Genomic DNA, 15,974 nt, shown 5'->3' with positions numbered 1-15,974 from the left:
CAAGTTCACCGACTAAAATTAATGCCTGGTGCAAGGGTAATGTCACAAAATTATGTTACAAGTGATATCACTAGACTCTGCATATGGTGCAATATTCAGTTTTGGAGGCAAATAGTCAACCATTTCCAACTTATAGACATTTATTTGTATTGCTTTAATTTCATATCATTCGCACACCATGAAAACAAGTACGAAGCATGCGGTTGGCAACACGACAGAGAGACCTCTAACAGAATCCAAACAGACGATTAATTACAAGAGCTACTTGTAAAGATGTGGCTCAGAGGAGGGAACAACTATCATTTGAACTAATTTAGATCAACAACCAACAATTCTCCAAGCAACAATATCCTAATCAAGTTCCCTTTAACTGAATGGAGTGCTACCTTCAAGCTTCATCCCCATTCCAGCTAGGCTTCATTTTGGGTCCAGTAGGCCCTTCTTCCTTGAGGACCTCAACAGGGAGGCTCGTGATGGCATTCACAAATGCGGTCTTAAGCTTTCCAGGCAATGCTTTTGCCATGTTCTGCATCTCCTCCGCTGCATCATAATCAACTCTAGGACCCCATTCCCTACAGTAGTTCAGCCACGGTAGTGCAGGAATGGCCGATGATCCCAGATGCTCGGCTGCAATTAACGAATAATTACCACCGGTGTCCAGGAACATGTTGCTCTTCGCACAATCATTCCTCATTCCTACTCCATCACTTCCTTGCAAGAACATCCCTGGTTTCATGTACGCGGCATGACCGTGCAATGATGCATAGACCACGAACTTGTTGGCATTTTGGAACTCAAGCTCTGAAGCACCCACCCAAATGCCCGCGTTGTGTTCCGAAAAGTATACATTCCAGAGCTGCCCATTGAAGTTGCTGATTCGTAGGGTCACATGCTCCCAGTCACCCACATGTTGACCTATCCTCCCCAGCTTAAGGTTGATTAACTTCACTTTCGCTCTGGCAGGCCCATTGAATGGGTAGAAGAGCCATATAGCTATGTCTGTGAATGTTGCCCCAAGCACTGGCTTTACATGCATATAAGCCTGAGCACTCTGGAGGTATCCCTTTTTGACCCTGTCTTTGGTCGCTCCATCCAAAGGAAGATCTAACCAGTACGCACCATCGTTCAAACCTCCCTGGGGAAGGTTAGAGCCTGTAGCCTCAACAGGAACAGGATTTGTTTCCTGTCCTTTCGTATAAAGCAGGCCTCCATTTGTGAAAAACCAGTCCACTGAAGATGGAAGGTATTCTTCGTCAGGATGGAAGTAAACGATGGGAGAGTAAGCGTTGATTAGCGCCTCGATTTGGCTTTGATTTGGCATAGTTGAAATGTTGTACTTGGCATTCCTCAAACAAGATAAAGGCGGAGAGCTAGGTTGGCCGTTTTGGGCGATGAATGTGCCTGCACTGACGGCAAGAGCTCCTATGCTTCTGTTGGAGGGTCTTGAGCTGTAGACACCGAATGTATTTCCAGTGGGTCCCCAAATCCAAGTTTCTGTCTCGCACTGGTCGGTCAGGTCAGACCGAACACAGCGAACTTTGTCAAGTGAAGGTTTCTCAGGCGAGGTAGTAACTACTTGGCCCACTGCTTTGTAACCATCGGGTGGTATTGGCAACCATATGTAGCCACTTCCGTTTTGCTTTATATTTGATGAGTTGCTGCTCCATATCAGGCTGTAATCTACTGGCTTCTTTGAGGTCCCATTGGAGATATCATTTGTCTGGTCTTTCCCAACAAGAAGCCATCCAGAAAGAGGCCTGTTATTGGGTTGGGCATAAGAACCAAACATGAAGTATCCTTCTGGTAAGGATGAAGGCTCCAAAAATGTTGCCCCGAGGTTGTCTGGTCCACCCTCATAGACTGCCCAAACTTTGGAGAAAGATGATGTCTGGTACACCAGCAATCCACCGAAATCAATTATACCACTGCCAAATCCTCCTCCTACATCATGGGTTGGGAATGAAAACAAACATCAGGATCTTTTGTTTTTGGGAAATTAACAGACTTGAAAATTAATCAGTGATGGAAGATACGAGTGAGACATCATGACATCTGACAACATAACAGATCAGTAACAAAGTTTACCTGCTGGCCAAGTTGGCAACGGAGACGGGAGCTTGAAGACGGTATCTATGGGCAAAACCTCACTCTTCTTGGAGATGGATTTTGCAGAAGGACATAACGGAAGACAATTCCCTATTCCTGCAGGAGCATTGCCAATAGCAGATGATTGAGCACAATGAAGTCGAAATAAATAATTGACTAAGAAAAAGAGAGGGAATCAGCCCGGTCTATGCTTATGCCAGCGACATACTGATACAATACGGCAATAGTAATGTTTCTTGTCTTTTAGTGGAACCTTTTGTGTCCTTTCTTCTATTTTAGATCCCAATTTCGCAGACCTGGGGGTGTTTATCTGAGCCTAGATTCATGCATAATGTTACACCTTCAGTTTGACGTATTCGAGTCTACTTTTTCGTCTACAATTGAAATGACAAAACTTGGAGAGCAGGGTTGAAATGACAATGGAATGGAGCAATGGATGACATGAGAAGTAATTACTAGATATCGTCTCCATTTTGAAAAAGATAAAAAGAGTTCAAGACAAAGAAGTCTCTTGCTACATGAAGTAATCTATGTGGATGTGTTTCTTCGGACAATGCTTCAACTTTTTAGTGAATTCGATGATTCATGTGTGACAAGATGGTTCGCTACTCCTATATTCAGAAAGCGCCTAAAAAATCATACATACCAACAACGAGCACGAAAACTTAGTGGGAAGAAAAAAAGAAAACACAGTGAGCAGCAGGAAAATGAAATCAAACAGAGAAACAAAAGATTCAATTGATCTCATCTACGATTCAACCACAGTAGATGCATTCATGTGCCCATCTGAGTCGAAAACATATCATCTCATCTAGGAAGCTACTATGTTAAAGAAGGGTTAAAAGATGGACTTCTTTTAGTTGGTATGTATTTCCCTTTGCATGGAAGAATTAGGGGAAGTCTCAGTAACAAGTTAACAATACAAGCATGAGTTTGAAGACCCTTTTGATAATAGGTCGAACCCATATAAGAAGAAGAACAGAAATTACTTTCCACAGGTAAACGCCGCCACCATAACACCCCACTGGCATTGGGTATTTCAAAGAAAAGAAGAGGCCAGAACAGATGCCGGTGTAGCTGAATCCAAGCAGGTTGCAGGCATGACTTTTGAGTTCCTTCACTGGCTCGAATCACAGTCTCTTTAGCTATAGGGACTATAGCTTCTTTGACAGTCTAACCGTTGGTATGCCAAACTCAAGAAAAGCTCCAAAGTTCTATAATCAGGGACAATCAAAAGAAGAGGCCAGGCTAGAAGACATCCGCTGGAATGATCGAAATGTGCCATCTTGCATCTTCAAGTCTCAACCAATTTACCCAGATTAAATAGGAACTCTTTTCCTCCTTAATTTGCTAATTTAGTTCATCAGCAAGACGCCGATGAATCTGTACGTCAGCTTTCTAGAGTGGGCCAGGATGGTGTTCTTTCGACAATGAAGAATCAACACGGCCAAAATTATGGGGGACTACAGAAGAGAGATGTACTTACCATCGCCCTGTGTCTGTGGATTGATGATGAGATCACTGGTTTGGAGAAGAGAGATGCCATGCGGGTGAGAAGCGACGGATTTAAGCAACATGACATCACGATTGGATCCAAATGCGACCCGGCCATTTCTCAAAATCGCAACTTCAATGGAACCCCGTGGATTACCATTTTCCTGGGCAAGAGTGGATAAGGTGGCCCTGCCGTTAGGCAGCTGCCGGAGCTTGGGGAGATCGTAGTAGCCGGCCACCAGGTGCATGCTCAACACTCTCCTAACCACATCTCTCGATTCACCAGAAAGACGGGAAATCACGGCGTTGTCCACCGCGAGAATGGTGAGGTTTGAGCGATCAATGAGGGAGTCGGCGAGTCCTGTCTCGGCGAGATAGCGAGCGAAGGAGCCGAAATGGGGGTACTGGCTGAGGAAGCTGGCGGTGGAGGGAAGAGCAGAGGCAGTGCAAGAAAGGAGAAGATGGAGCAAGAGCAGGACGGGGAGGGAGGACCTGGGATGCATCTTTTCACATGCAGCTCAGGGTCAGGGTCCAGGAGGGGAGAGGAGAACAAAATGGGGGGGAAAGAATGAAGGGATTTAGCAGGAAAGGAAAACAGGGAAGGGAATTCATTCACATTCCGGAAATAGATTTTCCTGAAGGATTGAGATGGGTGTCAATGATCAGCTTTTGTTTTGGGGGGGTGCTGCCCTGTCTTTGGAAGACTGGACAAGAATAGCTAAAGCATTACAGTAAGCAATAGCGTGGGATTTTCTTCATTTTATCACCGTCGCTGATAAAGAAAGAATGTCATCGCCTTGGAAGTCCAAAAACTCAGGACAGGATTCGACAAAACACAAAAGAACTCAGGACCAGACACAAATCGATGGAGGCCCCCACCCAGAACGGAGCAGTCGCCCCTCCTCCCTCCCATTTTCACACTTTTCCCCGTCAACCCATCCTCCCTCCAGTTTCCACGCTTTTCCCCATCAATCAAGATTGGTTGCATCTTGCATGGGAGGCGTTTTAATTATTGTTTAAGTTTTTAATTAAATGGGTTAATGAATGGTTAATGGCGTTAGGTGTAGTCGAAACCCACCGAGAAAAGGATACGACAATTTCCAGACGCCATCTCCCAATCAAATCCCGACTCTGGTACGTCTCTCTCTCTCTCTCTCTCTCTCTCTCTCTCTCTCTGTGTTGAAATTGAAAATTGCGGGCGTTGACCAACTGCACTACGACTCTGCTGCTGCCGCTGCTGCTCAAGCAAGAGGAGGGGAAGGGTGAGTGCGGTATCCAATGACATTGCTCTTCGTGATTCCGTTTGTCATTCATCGCATATGCTTCTTTCTCCAACCGCGAAATACGGATCTTCTCTTACTTGCTACGACACGACATCCTACTTCGATTGTTCCTCGTCTTGTTTAGTGGTTTACTCTCAGTCTCTGCCCTGCCTCTCCCCCCCGAGGTTCGTACTGGTCATATATATAATGGAATGAAAGATGCCCTTTTGGCTTTTGGTAGAAAATGCTGCTGCCTAGACATCCTTTTGCGTACACCCTCATCCATACCATCAATCATTTTCCTTTAAGAGTCCTATTAAAAAAAAAAATTTGTTTCCGATAAATTATTTCCAAACTCTTTTCATGTTTGGTTGACGAAAAACTAATTGATTAACAAAAGACTTTTTTCTTAGACAAAAAAACAACAAACTTAGATAGGAAAAAAAATGACTTCCCTTTCTAACAAGAAATAAATCACTTTCCCTCAACCAAACTAATCGTCTTCTTGGAAAGTATATTTCTTTAGAATTTGACCAAGATGTTTACCGTCTCACAGTTTACAGTAATTATTTTTAAATAACTCTAAGCATGCATCTTTTCTATCATCATAGATAATTGTCTATCGACTTATTATTTTCAGCAAACTAAACGCGCAAAAGTGAAAAATACTAATTCAAGAAAAACCCCTTTTAATTTAAATAAGGGTAAATACCTTGAAAATCTCAAACTAGTAAACCCTTCATAATTTTATCCTCTGTTAATTTCCGTTAAATTGGATTAATGCCATGAAAAATTTCAAATACGGACACCTATGATAAATTTACTTTTGCTAATTTTTGTTAAATTGGATTAATACAAGGAAAAATTTTGAATCAATACGCACGTGACAATCGAATGGTAAAAATTCGCAACCGATATATCCACTAATCGTCACATATCATCCAACTTAGTAATTTGACGGTTCAATTTAACAGAGAATAAATTTGTCGCAAAAGTATTTTTTTTTTTGTCAAATTCACAGATGTAGCAGTTTGAGTTTTTTATGGTCAAAAAATTAATTTAAAGTAAATTTTTCATGTTTATGGATCAGTTTGGAGTTTTTGGTAACTCCTATGATAAATTTACCTTCGCTAATTTTCGTTAAATTTGGTTAATACAATGAAAAATTTCGAATCGATACGCATGTGACATTCGGATGGTAAAAATTCGAAACTAATATATTCGTCAATTGTCACGTATTATCCAACTTAGTAATTTGACGGTTAAATTTAATAAAATTAGATGTATTTTTCCAGTCAAATTCACATGTATATTAGTTTGAGTATTTGATGGTCAAATAATTAAATTAGAGTAAATTTGTATTATGTATATGAATCGATTTGAAGTTTTTAGTGATAGTAACTCCACAGATAAGCATACTCTTTTAACTCCGTGTGAAAATTGAAATCGGACTTACTTTTTGTGAAAAAGAAAGAACAGACACCACTGCTTTTGACTTGGCCACGTGCCGCCATGAGATTGAATGCACTTTTGTGAGGGTGACCCACCAATTGGTAGTTGTGCTGCTTGTGCATCCAGGAGTCTGATCATGACTTTACAAAAGAAGGGGTCGGTCCAGTCGTCCTTCGACACCCCACTTTAAAAAAAGAAAAAGCTGAAAAAGGAAAGGCAAATCAATCATGGATGCCTTGTTTTTTTTTTTTCTTTGTCTACAAGGAATTCGTGGGTTTGAAGGGACAAAACAGAAGGAAAAATTCTTGTCGTAAAGCCTAGGATAACCAAGTGGGCCACAAACCAGTGGACCATCATCTCAATGAATGTTTCCAGGACAAGCCCAATTCATTTTAAGACCTTCAAAATGTTCGTCAGCCCAATTTTGTCTCCCCCTCCTCCTCAAAAACTCATCAGGTCGCCCGCGATAGCATCGACTCCCCAAATACCCTTTACTTAAAAACCTTGAAAACTCGATGGTAATTACGCTAACGAAATGCATGGCAACTCGATTGTGAAATCTGAAATCTAATGATCAAATCGAATCAAATGGCTTACAAGTAATTCCCGCGCTACAAATAGTGAATAAATTTGGACCGAGGATTATTGTAGTGTTGGGCAAGACGATCTTTACTGTTATTTCTTACAGTGTGTGCACGTAGCAGAAGACAGCTAATGATTTTATGAAAAGACGTTAATTGGTCTTGACTCGATCGGTTGCTCGATGATCGTCGGGGAGAAAATATTCCAAATATGAGATGATTTTCTTCTTCTTTTGGGTGGCCACCGTGATGATATTGACAAAATAAGGTCCAAACAGGGGAAGGGAAGGGAAGAGAAGAGAAGAGACGAGGCCATGAGAATGTGGTGGATGTTAAAGTCATAAATGGATAGGAGGAAGAGATCCTAACTTGGCCTAATTAAACCTTGGGGACACCCGTTTACATCCCTCATTATTGTCAAAACATTTATTATTGTTGCAAATCCGGATCACGAGGAATCCTTATTTGGATTCGGACTTGGCGCGTGCACGCTGTTCCCTCCACACTCGCGAGTGGCAATTCCACAACACCTACCCCCGCCCACGATGTTGCATATTCCTTGCCACGCCCTCTCTCTCTCTCTCTCTGAGGTCGTGAACAGGAGGCGGTCGATGGAAAAGGTGGAATTCATTTGACTCTGTCATTTATCTGAGTTTTCTGTTTTTTTCGGTACCATCCATCAGGTCAGAAGCAGAGATCCGTCGACGGTTAGAGTTTTCATGGGATTAGGAGGAGGAGGAGGGGCCGGAGCGAAATCTGAGCCACCCATGTCTAAACACAGGACAGGACAAGTGCGAATATGGGTTTTGGACAAAGCGGTGGCGTGCGTTTCCTGCGGTGCCAGTCCAAGTCAAGTCGTACGAGTGTGCTCTTTTTGTCCATTCCGGCTTCCTACTGGGAATCCACCAAACGCATACCACCTCCTCCTCAATCCTCATCCATTCCCCCTCCCTAAAAAGATTTCTTCTTTCCCATCAGATAAGGATGACGACGCATGCAGTTGCAGGTTGGGCTTGAGAGAAAAAAAAAGCTCTTCGACACAGGTGGTCGTCCGTCGTCCGCTGTCTTCTTCTTCTTCTTCTTCGTTTGCAGAAGAATAGTAAAGGCGTTCGCTTTTGCTTCGCGAGTACGACACGGTTTTGCTGTTACAGGAGGGAAAGTTGACCCCTTTACGTAGATGCCCACTCCCTTTTCATCTCTTTCGCATCCAATCCTTCCTTGCTTTCTCTCGCGACTTTCTCCTCCTTTCCGTTGAAAAGCTCTCTCTTTTTTTTCCCTAAGATACACCCTTTTCCGATCTTTGTCGTTGGTAGGCATACTGCATGCTGGTGTTTTTGGAGGACTCCCTGCTGTCACCATGACCACCCACTTCGTAATCTCTCTCTCTCTCTCTCTCTCTCAGAGAATAGAATACTATTGATTGCATATGGGTGTCATCATATCTTGCCGCTGTTGTGACTCGTGTTTCTCTGAGTTCTGGGCGTCGACATGTTTTCACTTCGTCAGATGTTTTTCCGTTTGTCGTTTTCGGTCGCGGTAAGAGAAAAAAAAAAAAGGTAGTTCCGTCCGTTGCCAAAAAAGAACAACACGGGATATGCTGGTCGGTCATGGTTGCTTATTCTATCATATGAATTTGCCAAATTTCTTTTCTCCTTGGAGAGCAGAGCAGAGCACCGGTTGCTGCATTAAATTTACCGCCAATTTCGATGTAATTTCAAGTTTCCACCTTCTGAAAGGAGGGGGACCTTTTCACTGTTTATTCTGTTTTAAGGGTGAATTCCAGTCCTCGTGCTCAACTAGATGGTATTTTATTTCGTCATTTTTTTTATGTTGATTGAGAATTGCCAAAGTTCTTGTGTGTTGTTATCGTCATTAATTCTCTCTTCAAGAAAAGACAAACACATACTTCATCTGTTGATGATCATTTGCTGATTGCTGGAGTTAGCGGTAATTTTCGGTACATTTATAGTCTGGGATATGACGTTTGAGGGAGATTTTCAAGTTTTACGACTTTGACCATTATTCTACCTACTCTGCTGCAAATTAGAATATGCGTAGGGAATGAAGCCTTCCTCACCGCTGCTGCAGGTGGACTTGAGTAGCATAACTTTTTTTTTTTCCTGAGAGTAGCATACTTGAACTTTTCAAGTTATGTGGCTTGAACTGTTATTGCGCTCAATTGTTGGATTAGATTGGAGAGTACACGAAGAGAAAAGGTAGAGATTGAAGAGGGGGTGGCTTCTGATAGTTTTTAGTCACGTTTCCATTTTTATTTTTTCCCCGGTTTTCCGCTTTCAATGGCATTTACTCATATGTAATTGAATAAGCTGCAATATCCCTTCTTGTCAGGCTCCAATGTTTTCTGATTCGAAGAACAGATCATGCCTCTACACTCTGTTCATGATCGCTTCTCTTTTTTGCGGTGCTTACTTCATCGGTAGCACTGTCATTGCAAAGGAGTACAAAGATGTGAGTATCTTCTGCTTTGCTTTCTATTAGTAGAAATTCTACCATGTCTGTCCAAACTTGGGAGGCCCCTTTTGTAGAGGAACTTCCAAGATTTCAACCAAGAAGTACCACCAAGTAGGCTGGCAAGGATTTGTGGACCTAAAAAAATGACAGCAGAATATTTTGATTTTTTTTTTGGAACTAGAACTATCATGTCTTGGAAATTGTTGGTTTTGCAAAGGTAATTCATTCTAGCATCTGGATTGATGGCCTGAAGACCTATAAGAATTGTTGGCTGGCGGTAATAAAGAGTAACTATGAATTGAAAACATTAGAGTTCATATGTTTTCATTGCCATTTGAAAAATTAAGGTCGATATATTCTCTGGATTGAGAATATTCATGTCCAATATGATAGCAGGCTCTCTCTCGGACTACCACAGATAATTAGAGTGCAACATAACTTTTTAACTCTGGAATGTCTATGCAGAGATTAATAAGGTTGGAAGCAACTGAGACTATGCGAAACAGAGATTCTATGCGTTGCAAGGTTTGTTTATCTCGTGAAGTATGTCTACATATTTGTGGTGCATGCTGACTAATCTATCATCTTCCATTCTGTCTTTTCTCTTTCTTAGGATCATTGCAGGCCTTCAGGAAGTGAGCATTTACCGAAAGGGATCGTTGTGGGAACATCCAACTTGGAAATGCAACCTTTGTGGGGCCCCATTGAAAATAATGTAGGTGAAGCAACACTTGGTTTCTCTACCATCTAAGTTCCGATTCAACGGAGGGTTTAAAGTACTATTGAGATGTTATCATATTCAATTCCTTATGCCACTATTTTTCTGTATGTCAGGATAGCTAACTGTACTTAAGAATAAGTGCTAGTATTTACTCACATAGTTTTGTACACCACTAGTTGTCATATTACTATACTTCCATTTGCTGACAACGTTCCATTTGTCAGAAAAACACAACTCCTGCAATGAATTTACTGGCACTAGCTGTTGGGATTAAGCAAAAAGAAATAGTAAATCGTCTTGTGCAGAAGGTGATTGCTCTCATCTTTTCCTCATGTTCCCAGCTTGATATGTTACTTTTCTGACTTCGTCCGTTACATTTCAGTTTCCTTCAAAAGATTTTGTGGTTATGCTTTTCCATTATGATGGTGTTGTGGATGACTGGAAGAATTTCACATGGAGTGATCACGCGATACATGTGTCTGCAGTGAATCAAACAAAATGGTAATTGCGTGTTACTATTCTGATTCTGGTATTCTGCATAACTGAATATGTGTATGTTTGCATTGACACACAAGGATCTCCTTGTCACCTGATCTGGATTGTTTTTCCTGATTCCATAGGTGGTTTGCCAAACGATTCTTGCATCCAGACATAGTTGCCGAATACAGTTACATCTTTCTTTGGGATGAGGACATCGGAGTTGAAAATTTTGACCCCAATCGGTAAGCACAAATATACATTGGGGATCACCTATTGTTATGCACTTTTTCCTTTTGCTTAAAAACTGTCGTAGTAGTTCACTAAAGGTTGTTTTCAACTTGCACTCCTGATGCTTGTTACCCTGATTTCGTTTATATATTAGGTAAATGAGGATTTCCCGTTTTCAAATTGCGTTGATCATTCCTGTTTACAATGCAACTGTGCTTAGATCAGCAAAGCAGCTCGAGTTGTAGGTGGTAGGATTATAAAAATGTTTCAACCAAAAGGGTCCTACATGCATTGCATGAGTAGAAAAGTGCCTTGGCAAATTCTCTCATTTTATGTTGTTTGGGAGTTTTCACTTAGTGCTGCCTGACATTCTTTTGATATTGTATAGATACTTGTCCATTGTCCAAGGTGAAGGACTTGAGGTCTCACAACCAGCACTCGACCCTGTGAAGTCAGCCATTCATCTTCCAATTACTGCACGCAGAAAAAACTCAAAAGTGCACAGGTAATGTGAGGTTTTGATGGATACGATTAACTATACCTCTTGCAAACTAAAATTTCACCTTTTCAATTTTAAGACAGAATGTGGTGGTTCTTGTTAGATTTGAAGTTGTATAATTGGTTATCTTTTCCACTTGACTAGATTCCTAGCATAGAATAGAAAGTTGCAGAGTCCTTGATCTGATTTGCTATTGTTGGCTGAGGCTGAGGGTTTTTCCCCTTCTGTGGACATGCAACCATCTTTGCTTTGATCGGTCATAGTGGGGATTAAAGGGGGATGAGCCATATAGCACCTCTCCTCATTGCTTTCTATTCATGGTACTCTAATGGGAATCTCTATGTTTCATTTGACAATTTGAACAGGAGGATGTATAAGTCAAAAGGAAGTGGAAGGTGTGATGACCACAGCACTGCACCTCCATGTGTTGGGTACTGATCAGGATCATTGAGGCTCTTGTGAACGATAATTTGTTTAATTGCCTGCCTGGGTGTGAGATGGTTGATGCTTGAAAGACTTAAGTTTGTGAAGTAACAGAATTTTCCTTGCAGGTGGGTGGAAATTATGGCACCTGTCTTCTCAAGGATGGCCTGGCGTTGTGTTTGGTTCATGATCCAGGTACAGTTCTTCAATACACCAGCAATTGGCGTTATTGACATTCTTGTTGCATATAAGTATGGATACAAAGTGGTCCCTTCCATAACCTCCCAATTGTTATGTATTGTCCCGGGTACAATCACCGAGGATCCAAAGCAAAGCTTACTACTTATTTTTGATGATTTTTTTTTTCCCGCTGCTTTGTGGACGAGGAAATCTCTCTGGTCTGGTGTCTTATGGAGCCAAGTTGTGCCTTCTCTTGCCTTTTTTATGAAACAGACTAGACAAGCAAGTGGCTGCAGCACAATATTAATCTCAGTTAGCACACTATTATCTTGAGGAAATCCATCCCATGTGACTTGCATTAGGGAATGACTCAAAACCTACTTGGTGCTGCGAGCTTAGGACATACGCCACTAGAAGTTATCCAAACCATTAAACTGGGGCTTCCAGTGTAATTGATTCATTAATTTCTTTTCTCACAGAATGACTTGATCCACGCATGGGGCTTAGACATGGTTCTTGGATATTGTGCCCAAGTATGTATGAAAATTTTTAGTCTACTCAATTATTTCTAGAATTGGATAATTTGTTCGGGGGTGACAATGATGTGTCGGCTGCAATACAGGGTGATCGGACCCAAAAAGTTGGCGTGGTTGACTCCGAGTACATAATTCATCTAGGCCTCCCTACACTTGGTGTTGGCAATGGGAAGCAGGCAAGTACTGGACTTTGGTTGGACAATCTGCAGAAACAGTTTACATGAGTTAACTTCTGCTTTTAAACTTCCCCGTAACGATTAAGACAAGCATAAGACAAGCATTTTCTATGCGGACGATAGCATAGCATGAAGGAGATGTACTTAAAAGCCTTCACTTTGTTTTGTTAACCCGTGTCGCATAACTTGTGACTGCACTATTAAAGCACTTGCATGATAATTAAATATTTGATGAGCCAGAATCATTAAAGTTCTCGGTTCTGTATCGTCGTCAATTTTTCTGTTTGACTGGCTGCAGGTGCACAGTCATGCACCCGTTCATTCTGCAAGAGACCTTCCAAGCACCGGGGCAGTTGTATGTCTGCTAAGCCAATGAATTGCGAAGAATATAGGTTTTTCGGAAAATTACCTTTCTCTCATGTTGTTTTACATGGTGCACTATGCAGGCTTCGCATGAGCCCCTCGTAGTTGACAATAGGATTGAAGTAAGTGCCACCTTGCATATGCAGTTATCTTTATCAGTCTTTGCTATTTGCATGAAATGACAGCTCTCTGTGGTTCTGTTAGCTGGGGCTACTCGTGAGCTGTGCTTCGGGGGAATGTACTCTTTTTGTTGAACTTCAACCGTCTTCTAGCGGCTTATCATTAAGCGATCGATGATTCTTTTCGCAGGTGAGAAAACGATCGTACGAGGAAATGCAGGTGTTCAGAGAAAGATGGAAGAATGCCATTAAGGAGGATCAATGCTGGGTCGATCCATTTGAACAATCATCGAATAAAAGTTGATGATTGATTCACAATTCTTTTACAACGACCACATCACAATCTTGGATCTTTTTTTTTTTTTATCGCGAAGATTACTCTTGTCAACAGCAGCTAAGTTATTAAGGTTCAGCAGAACCCCGATGACCATGGATGTGCACGGACCGACCAAGTCGGTCTAGGGAAAGAAACTCTTGCAGCCAGACACAATTGTTTAGCCATATAGTCTAAGAGCTAAATTCAGATTTTGCCATGTAAATACTCAGTTCTCTTGTTTTCTTTTTGATAGGGTACAGGAGATTCGCGTCTCAAGAGTTCTTCTTTTTTTTTTTTTTTTGTCCTTTTTGGGATCATTCTTTTGTAGATTGGGAAGTGTAGTAGTTGGTGTGATTCTCTGTCGGTGGTAAAATAAAGGATTCGTTTTCTTTGTCCTTATATGGGAAGTGCAACCGCCACTCAGGAACTCAGTGCAAGTGTTAATTTGTTTGAGAATTGGCTGAAATTGAACAAGTTTTGGGTACTTACTTCCAATTTATAAAATAAGGCTGTCAAAACAAGTCAGGTAGGATCGAAAAGTGATGTCTAGCTTGGATGTGAAATTTCTATTTTGGCCGCACTTCAACCGCTCAGCCAAACGAGCCCAAAGTTGACGGTGGCTGAGACCTGGGTCTAACGAGGGCCATTAAGGTCGAATAACTCCAGGCGCAATCTAGCCTCGACCTCAAAAGTGTTTGTAGGCTACACCTCGAAGAATGTCTTTTGGCTTCACCTGTGCCTAAGCCATGCGTGGTCGAGCGGCCTCAGCATCGCATGACCTCTCTATCGACTTGGATAGCTTCCATCGGATTTGCCAATTCAATTCTTTCCATTCTTCAGTAGCCGCCCCTTGCTTTTTCCTTTTTCTTTGTGTTTACTTCGAAGTTGCTTTGTAATAAATGTCTCCCAAGCTAGGATAAAATAATCCAAGGGAGACTCGTGACAAGCACGTGAGGAAGCAATAATCGGCTACAAGAAGGGACACCGAAGCAGGGAACGTATCAATCAGAAAGGTGCCACGTGTCGGGATAAATTCCGGCGCCACTTCCTTCTAGAACAAGAAAAGCGCGCGGAGGGAGGCCACGATCGAAGCGGTTGGCGGTAATCCCCACGAGGTAAAAAGAAAAGGCGCGAAGACTGCGAAACCGTCATCCACGTGGCTTATGGAAAAGAGCAAAGCGTGAGGCCAAAGGAAGAAACCGCTCGAGGGTTACCAAAGAGCTTGCCTATAAATACCTCGCAATAGCAAGATACACACACACAACAAATCCAAAACACTTGCATTTTCAAACTAGCTCTTAACTCTTAGCCTTTAGCCTTTAGCCTTTAGCCTAGCCTAGCAGTAGTTTTCGGATCCCCGTCGTTGATTCAATTCCGGCGAGTATCATATCCAGAGTTAGGTGTCGTCGATTAGATTCCGGCGTCTACTCGTTAGGTTCAGGATCGTCGATTAAATTCCGGTGTTGCACCCTTCACCCATCTTGTCCAGAACCGTCGATTCAATTCCGGCATTGTGTCCTATAATTCCCCGTCCAGTGCTGTCGATTGAATTCCAAGATTGTGTCCTACGTTATCCCCCGATCCCGTCGATTCAATTCCAGGATCACGTCGAAGTCTGTCACATACTGTTACTATTGCACATTGGGCCGTCGAAGTTGTCGAAAGCCCGTTTGTAATGCGCCCTTTTGTGTAAATCTATTGCATTTGACACTCTCTCGTCCAAAACGGCCCGAAACCCCTTTTCGGAAAACGAACGGATTAAGTTCGATAAAAGATTCTCGCGTAAGCAACCTTCTTTGGGCCCTAGTCAATCCGGGCTTAGAACCCATAACCGGCAAAGCCTTGTCGAGAGATTTTAACGCGCAACAATCTTTTTTGGTGAATAAAACTCAAAGATAGAATATGTTTAATCATATCATATATTTAATAGTTGTCCAGGACAGCATAAATGGGAGGGGTGAAATAAGGCCGGATATAATTTCTCTTATCTATCACTCAAGTCACCCTCTCTCCTCTCCGCCACGTCCAACCACCTCTTCGATGGCGGCGGGGAGGCGGAACAAAAATCATAGATATTTCAAGCATGCGAAACAACATCGGTGGATAGCACGAGACAGCGTAAAAATAGTTGCCTTCTATGTGTTAAAGGATGAATCAGCGACATCAGCATCACTAGCCTCCAATGGGGAACGATGGTGTCGAATTCACCCCACAGCTAGCCAAGGGCCCCTGCAATGGAGCGAGACAAGAGCTTCCTTTCTCCAGGCTCATTTGAATCATACAAAACGGTAAAAAGAAGAGAAAGTGTCGTCGTATAGGACCTTACAATGTGTAAACTGCCTACGTATAATTATGAATCCAAGTCACGTTTGGGAGAGATTTATTTGGCTCTTTCCTCGGCATTCTAGGTTCAAGCCAGCAAAGCATATGGATAGACATCCTCACAAATTTTAAATATTTTCATGTGATTGAGAAAAGCTCTAACATTTCAAGAGACACATATTATTAGCCGGACTAATATTCCTTCTCTTCCTTCCGCTCCCGGACTAAGCAATCTGCTTCATTA

General features: G+C 42.1%; 2 protein-coding genes across 5 annotated transcripts; one reads left to right on the top strand and one right to left on the bottom strand.

Moving 5' to 3' along the window:
- Positions 1–127: 127 nt before the first annotated feature.
- On the bottom strand, positions 128–4,309 carry LOC115747306. Of its 2 annotated transcripts, none has more exons than XM_030683411.2 (3): positions 3,593–4,309; positions 2,086–2,196; positions 128–1,941 (listed from the first exon to the last, which is right to left on the bottom strand). In XM_030683411.2, exons 1-3 carry the CDS (start codon positions 4,101–4,103, stop codon positions 389–391), a joined length of 2,175 nt encoding a protein of 724 aa, XP_030539271.1. In that variant the 5' UTR covers positions 4,104–4,309; the 3' UTR covers positions 128–388. The 2 variants fall into 2 exon arrangements, with proteins under 2 accessions (XP_030539271.1, XP_030539272.1); XM_030683412.2 differs by having other exon boundaries at positions 2,086–2,169.
- Positions 4,310–7,588: 3,279 nt separating this feature from the next.
- LOC115747309 lies at positions 7,589–13,661 on the top strand. Of its 3 annotated transcripts, XM_048272569.1 has the most exons (17): positions 7,589–7,938; positions 8,209–8,267; positions 9,245–9,364; positions 9,833–9,892; positions 9,981–10,082; positions 10,313–10,396; positions 10,471–10,589; positions 10,709–10,810; positions 11,185–11,301; positions 11,661–11,726; positions 11,847–11,913; positions 12,378–12,431; positions 12,521–12,610; positions 12,909–12,965; positions 13,057–13,095; positions 13,283–13,430; positions 13,484–13,661. In XM_048272569.1, the coding sequence occupies exons 1-16, from the start codon at positions 7,890–7,892 to the stop codon at positions 13,394–13,396; spliced, it is 1,299 nt and encodes a 432-aa protein (XP_048128526.1). In that variant the 5' UTR covers positions 7,589–7,889; the 3' UTR covers positions 13,397–13,430; positions 13,484–13,661. The 3 variants fall into 3 exon arrangements, with proteins under 3 accessions (XP_048128526.1, XP_030539278.1, XP_030539279.1); XM_030683418.2 differs by lacking the exon at positions 13,484–13,661 and having other exon boundaries at positions 7,590–7,938; positions 13,283–13,464; XM_030683419.2 differs by lacking the exon at positions 13,484–13,661 and having other exon boundaries at positions 7,590–8,068; positions 13,283–13,464.
- The last annotated feature ends 2,313 nt before the right edge of the window (positions 13,662–15,974 follow it).

Source organism: Rhodamnia argentea, chromosome 11, assembly GCF_020921035.1.
Source record: "Rhodamnia argentea isolate NSW1041297 chromosome 11, ASM2092103v1, whole genome shotgun sequence".
Classification (NCBI taxonomy): Eukaryota; Viridiplantae; Streptophyta; class Magnoliopsida; order Myrtales; family Myrtaceae; genus Rhodamnia; species Rhodamnia argentea.
This window is presented reverse-complemented; position numbering and strand designations above follow the sequence as displayed.

What these genes read in the sequence shown, in the direction of transcription:
- LOC115747306 (XM_030683411.2), bottom strand. Translation starts at nt 4,103, where the DNA reads ATGCATCCCAGGTCCTCCCTCCCCGTCCTGCTCTTGCTCCATCTTCTC. An exon ending in TCCACAGACACAGGGCGATG is followed by an intron (nt 2,197 to 3,592) that starts GTAAGTACATCT and finishes CTGCAGGAATAG; the next exon opens with GGAATTGTCTTCCGTTATGT. An exon ending in GTTGCCAACTTGGCCAGCAG is followed by an intron (nt 1,942 to 2,085) that starts GTAAACTTTGTT and finishes CCCATGATGTAG; the next exon opens with GAGGAGGATTTGGCAGTGGT.
- LOC115747309 (XM_048272569.1), top strand. Translation starts at nt 7,890, where the DNA reads ATGCAGTTGCAGGTTGGGCTTGAGAGAAAAAAAAAGCTCTTCGACACA. An exon ending in AAAAAAGCTCTTCGACACAG is followed by an intron (nt 7,939 to 8,208) that starts GTGGTCGTCCGT and finishes TGTCGTTGGTAG; the next exon opens with GCATACTGCATGCTGGTGTT. An exon ending in ACTGCACCTCCATGTGTTGG is followed by an intron (nt 11,727 to 11,846) that starts GTACTGATCAGG and finishes TTTTCCTTGCAG; the next exon opens with GTGGGTGGAAATTATGGCAC.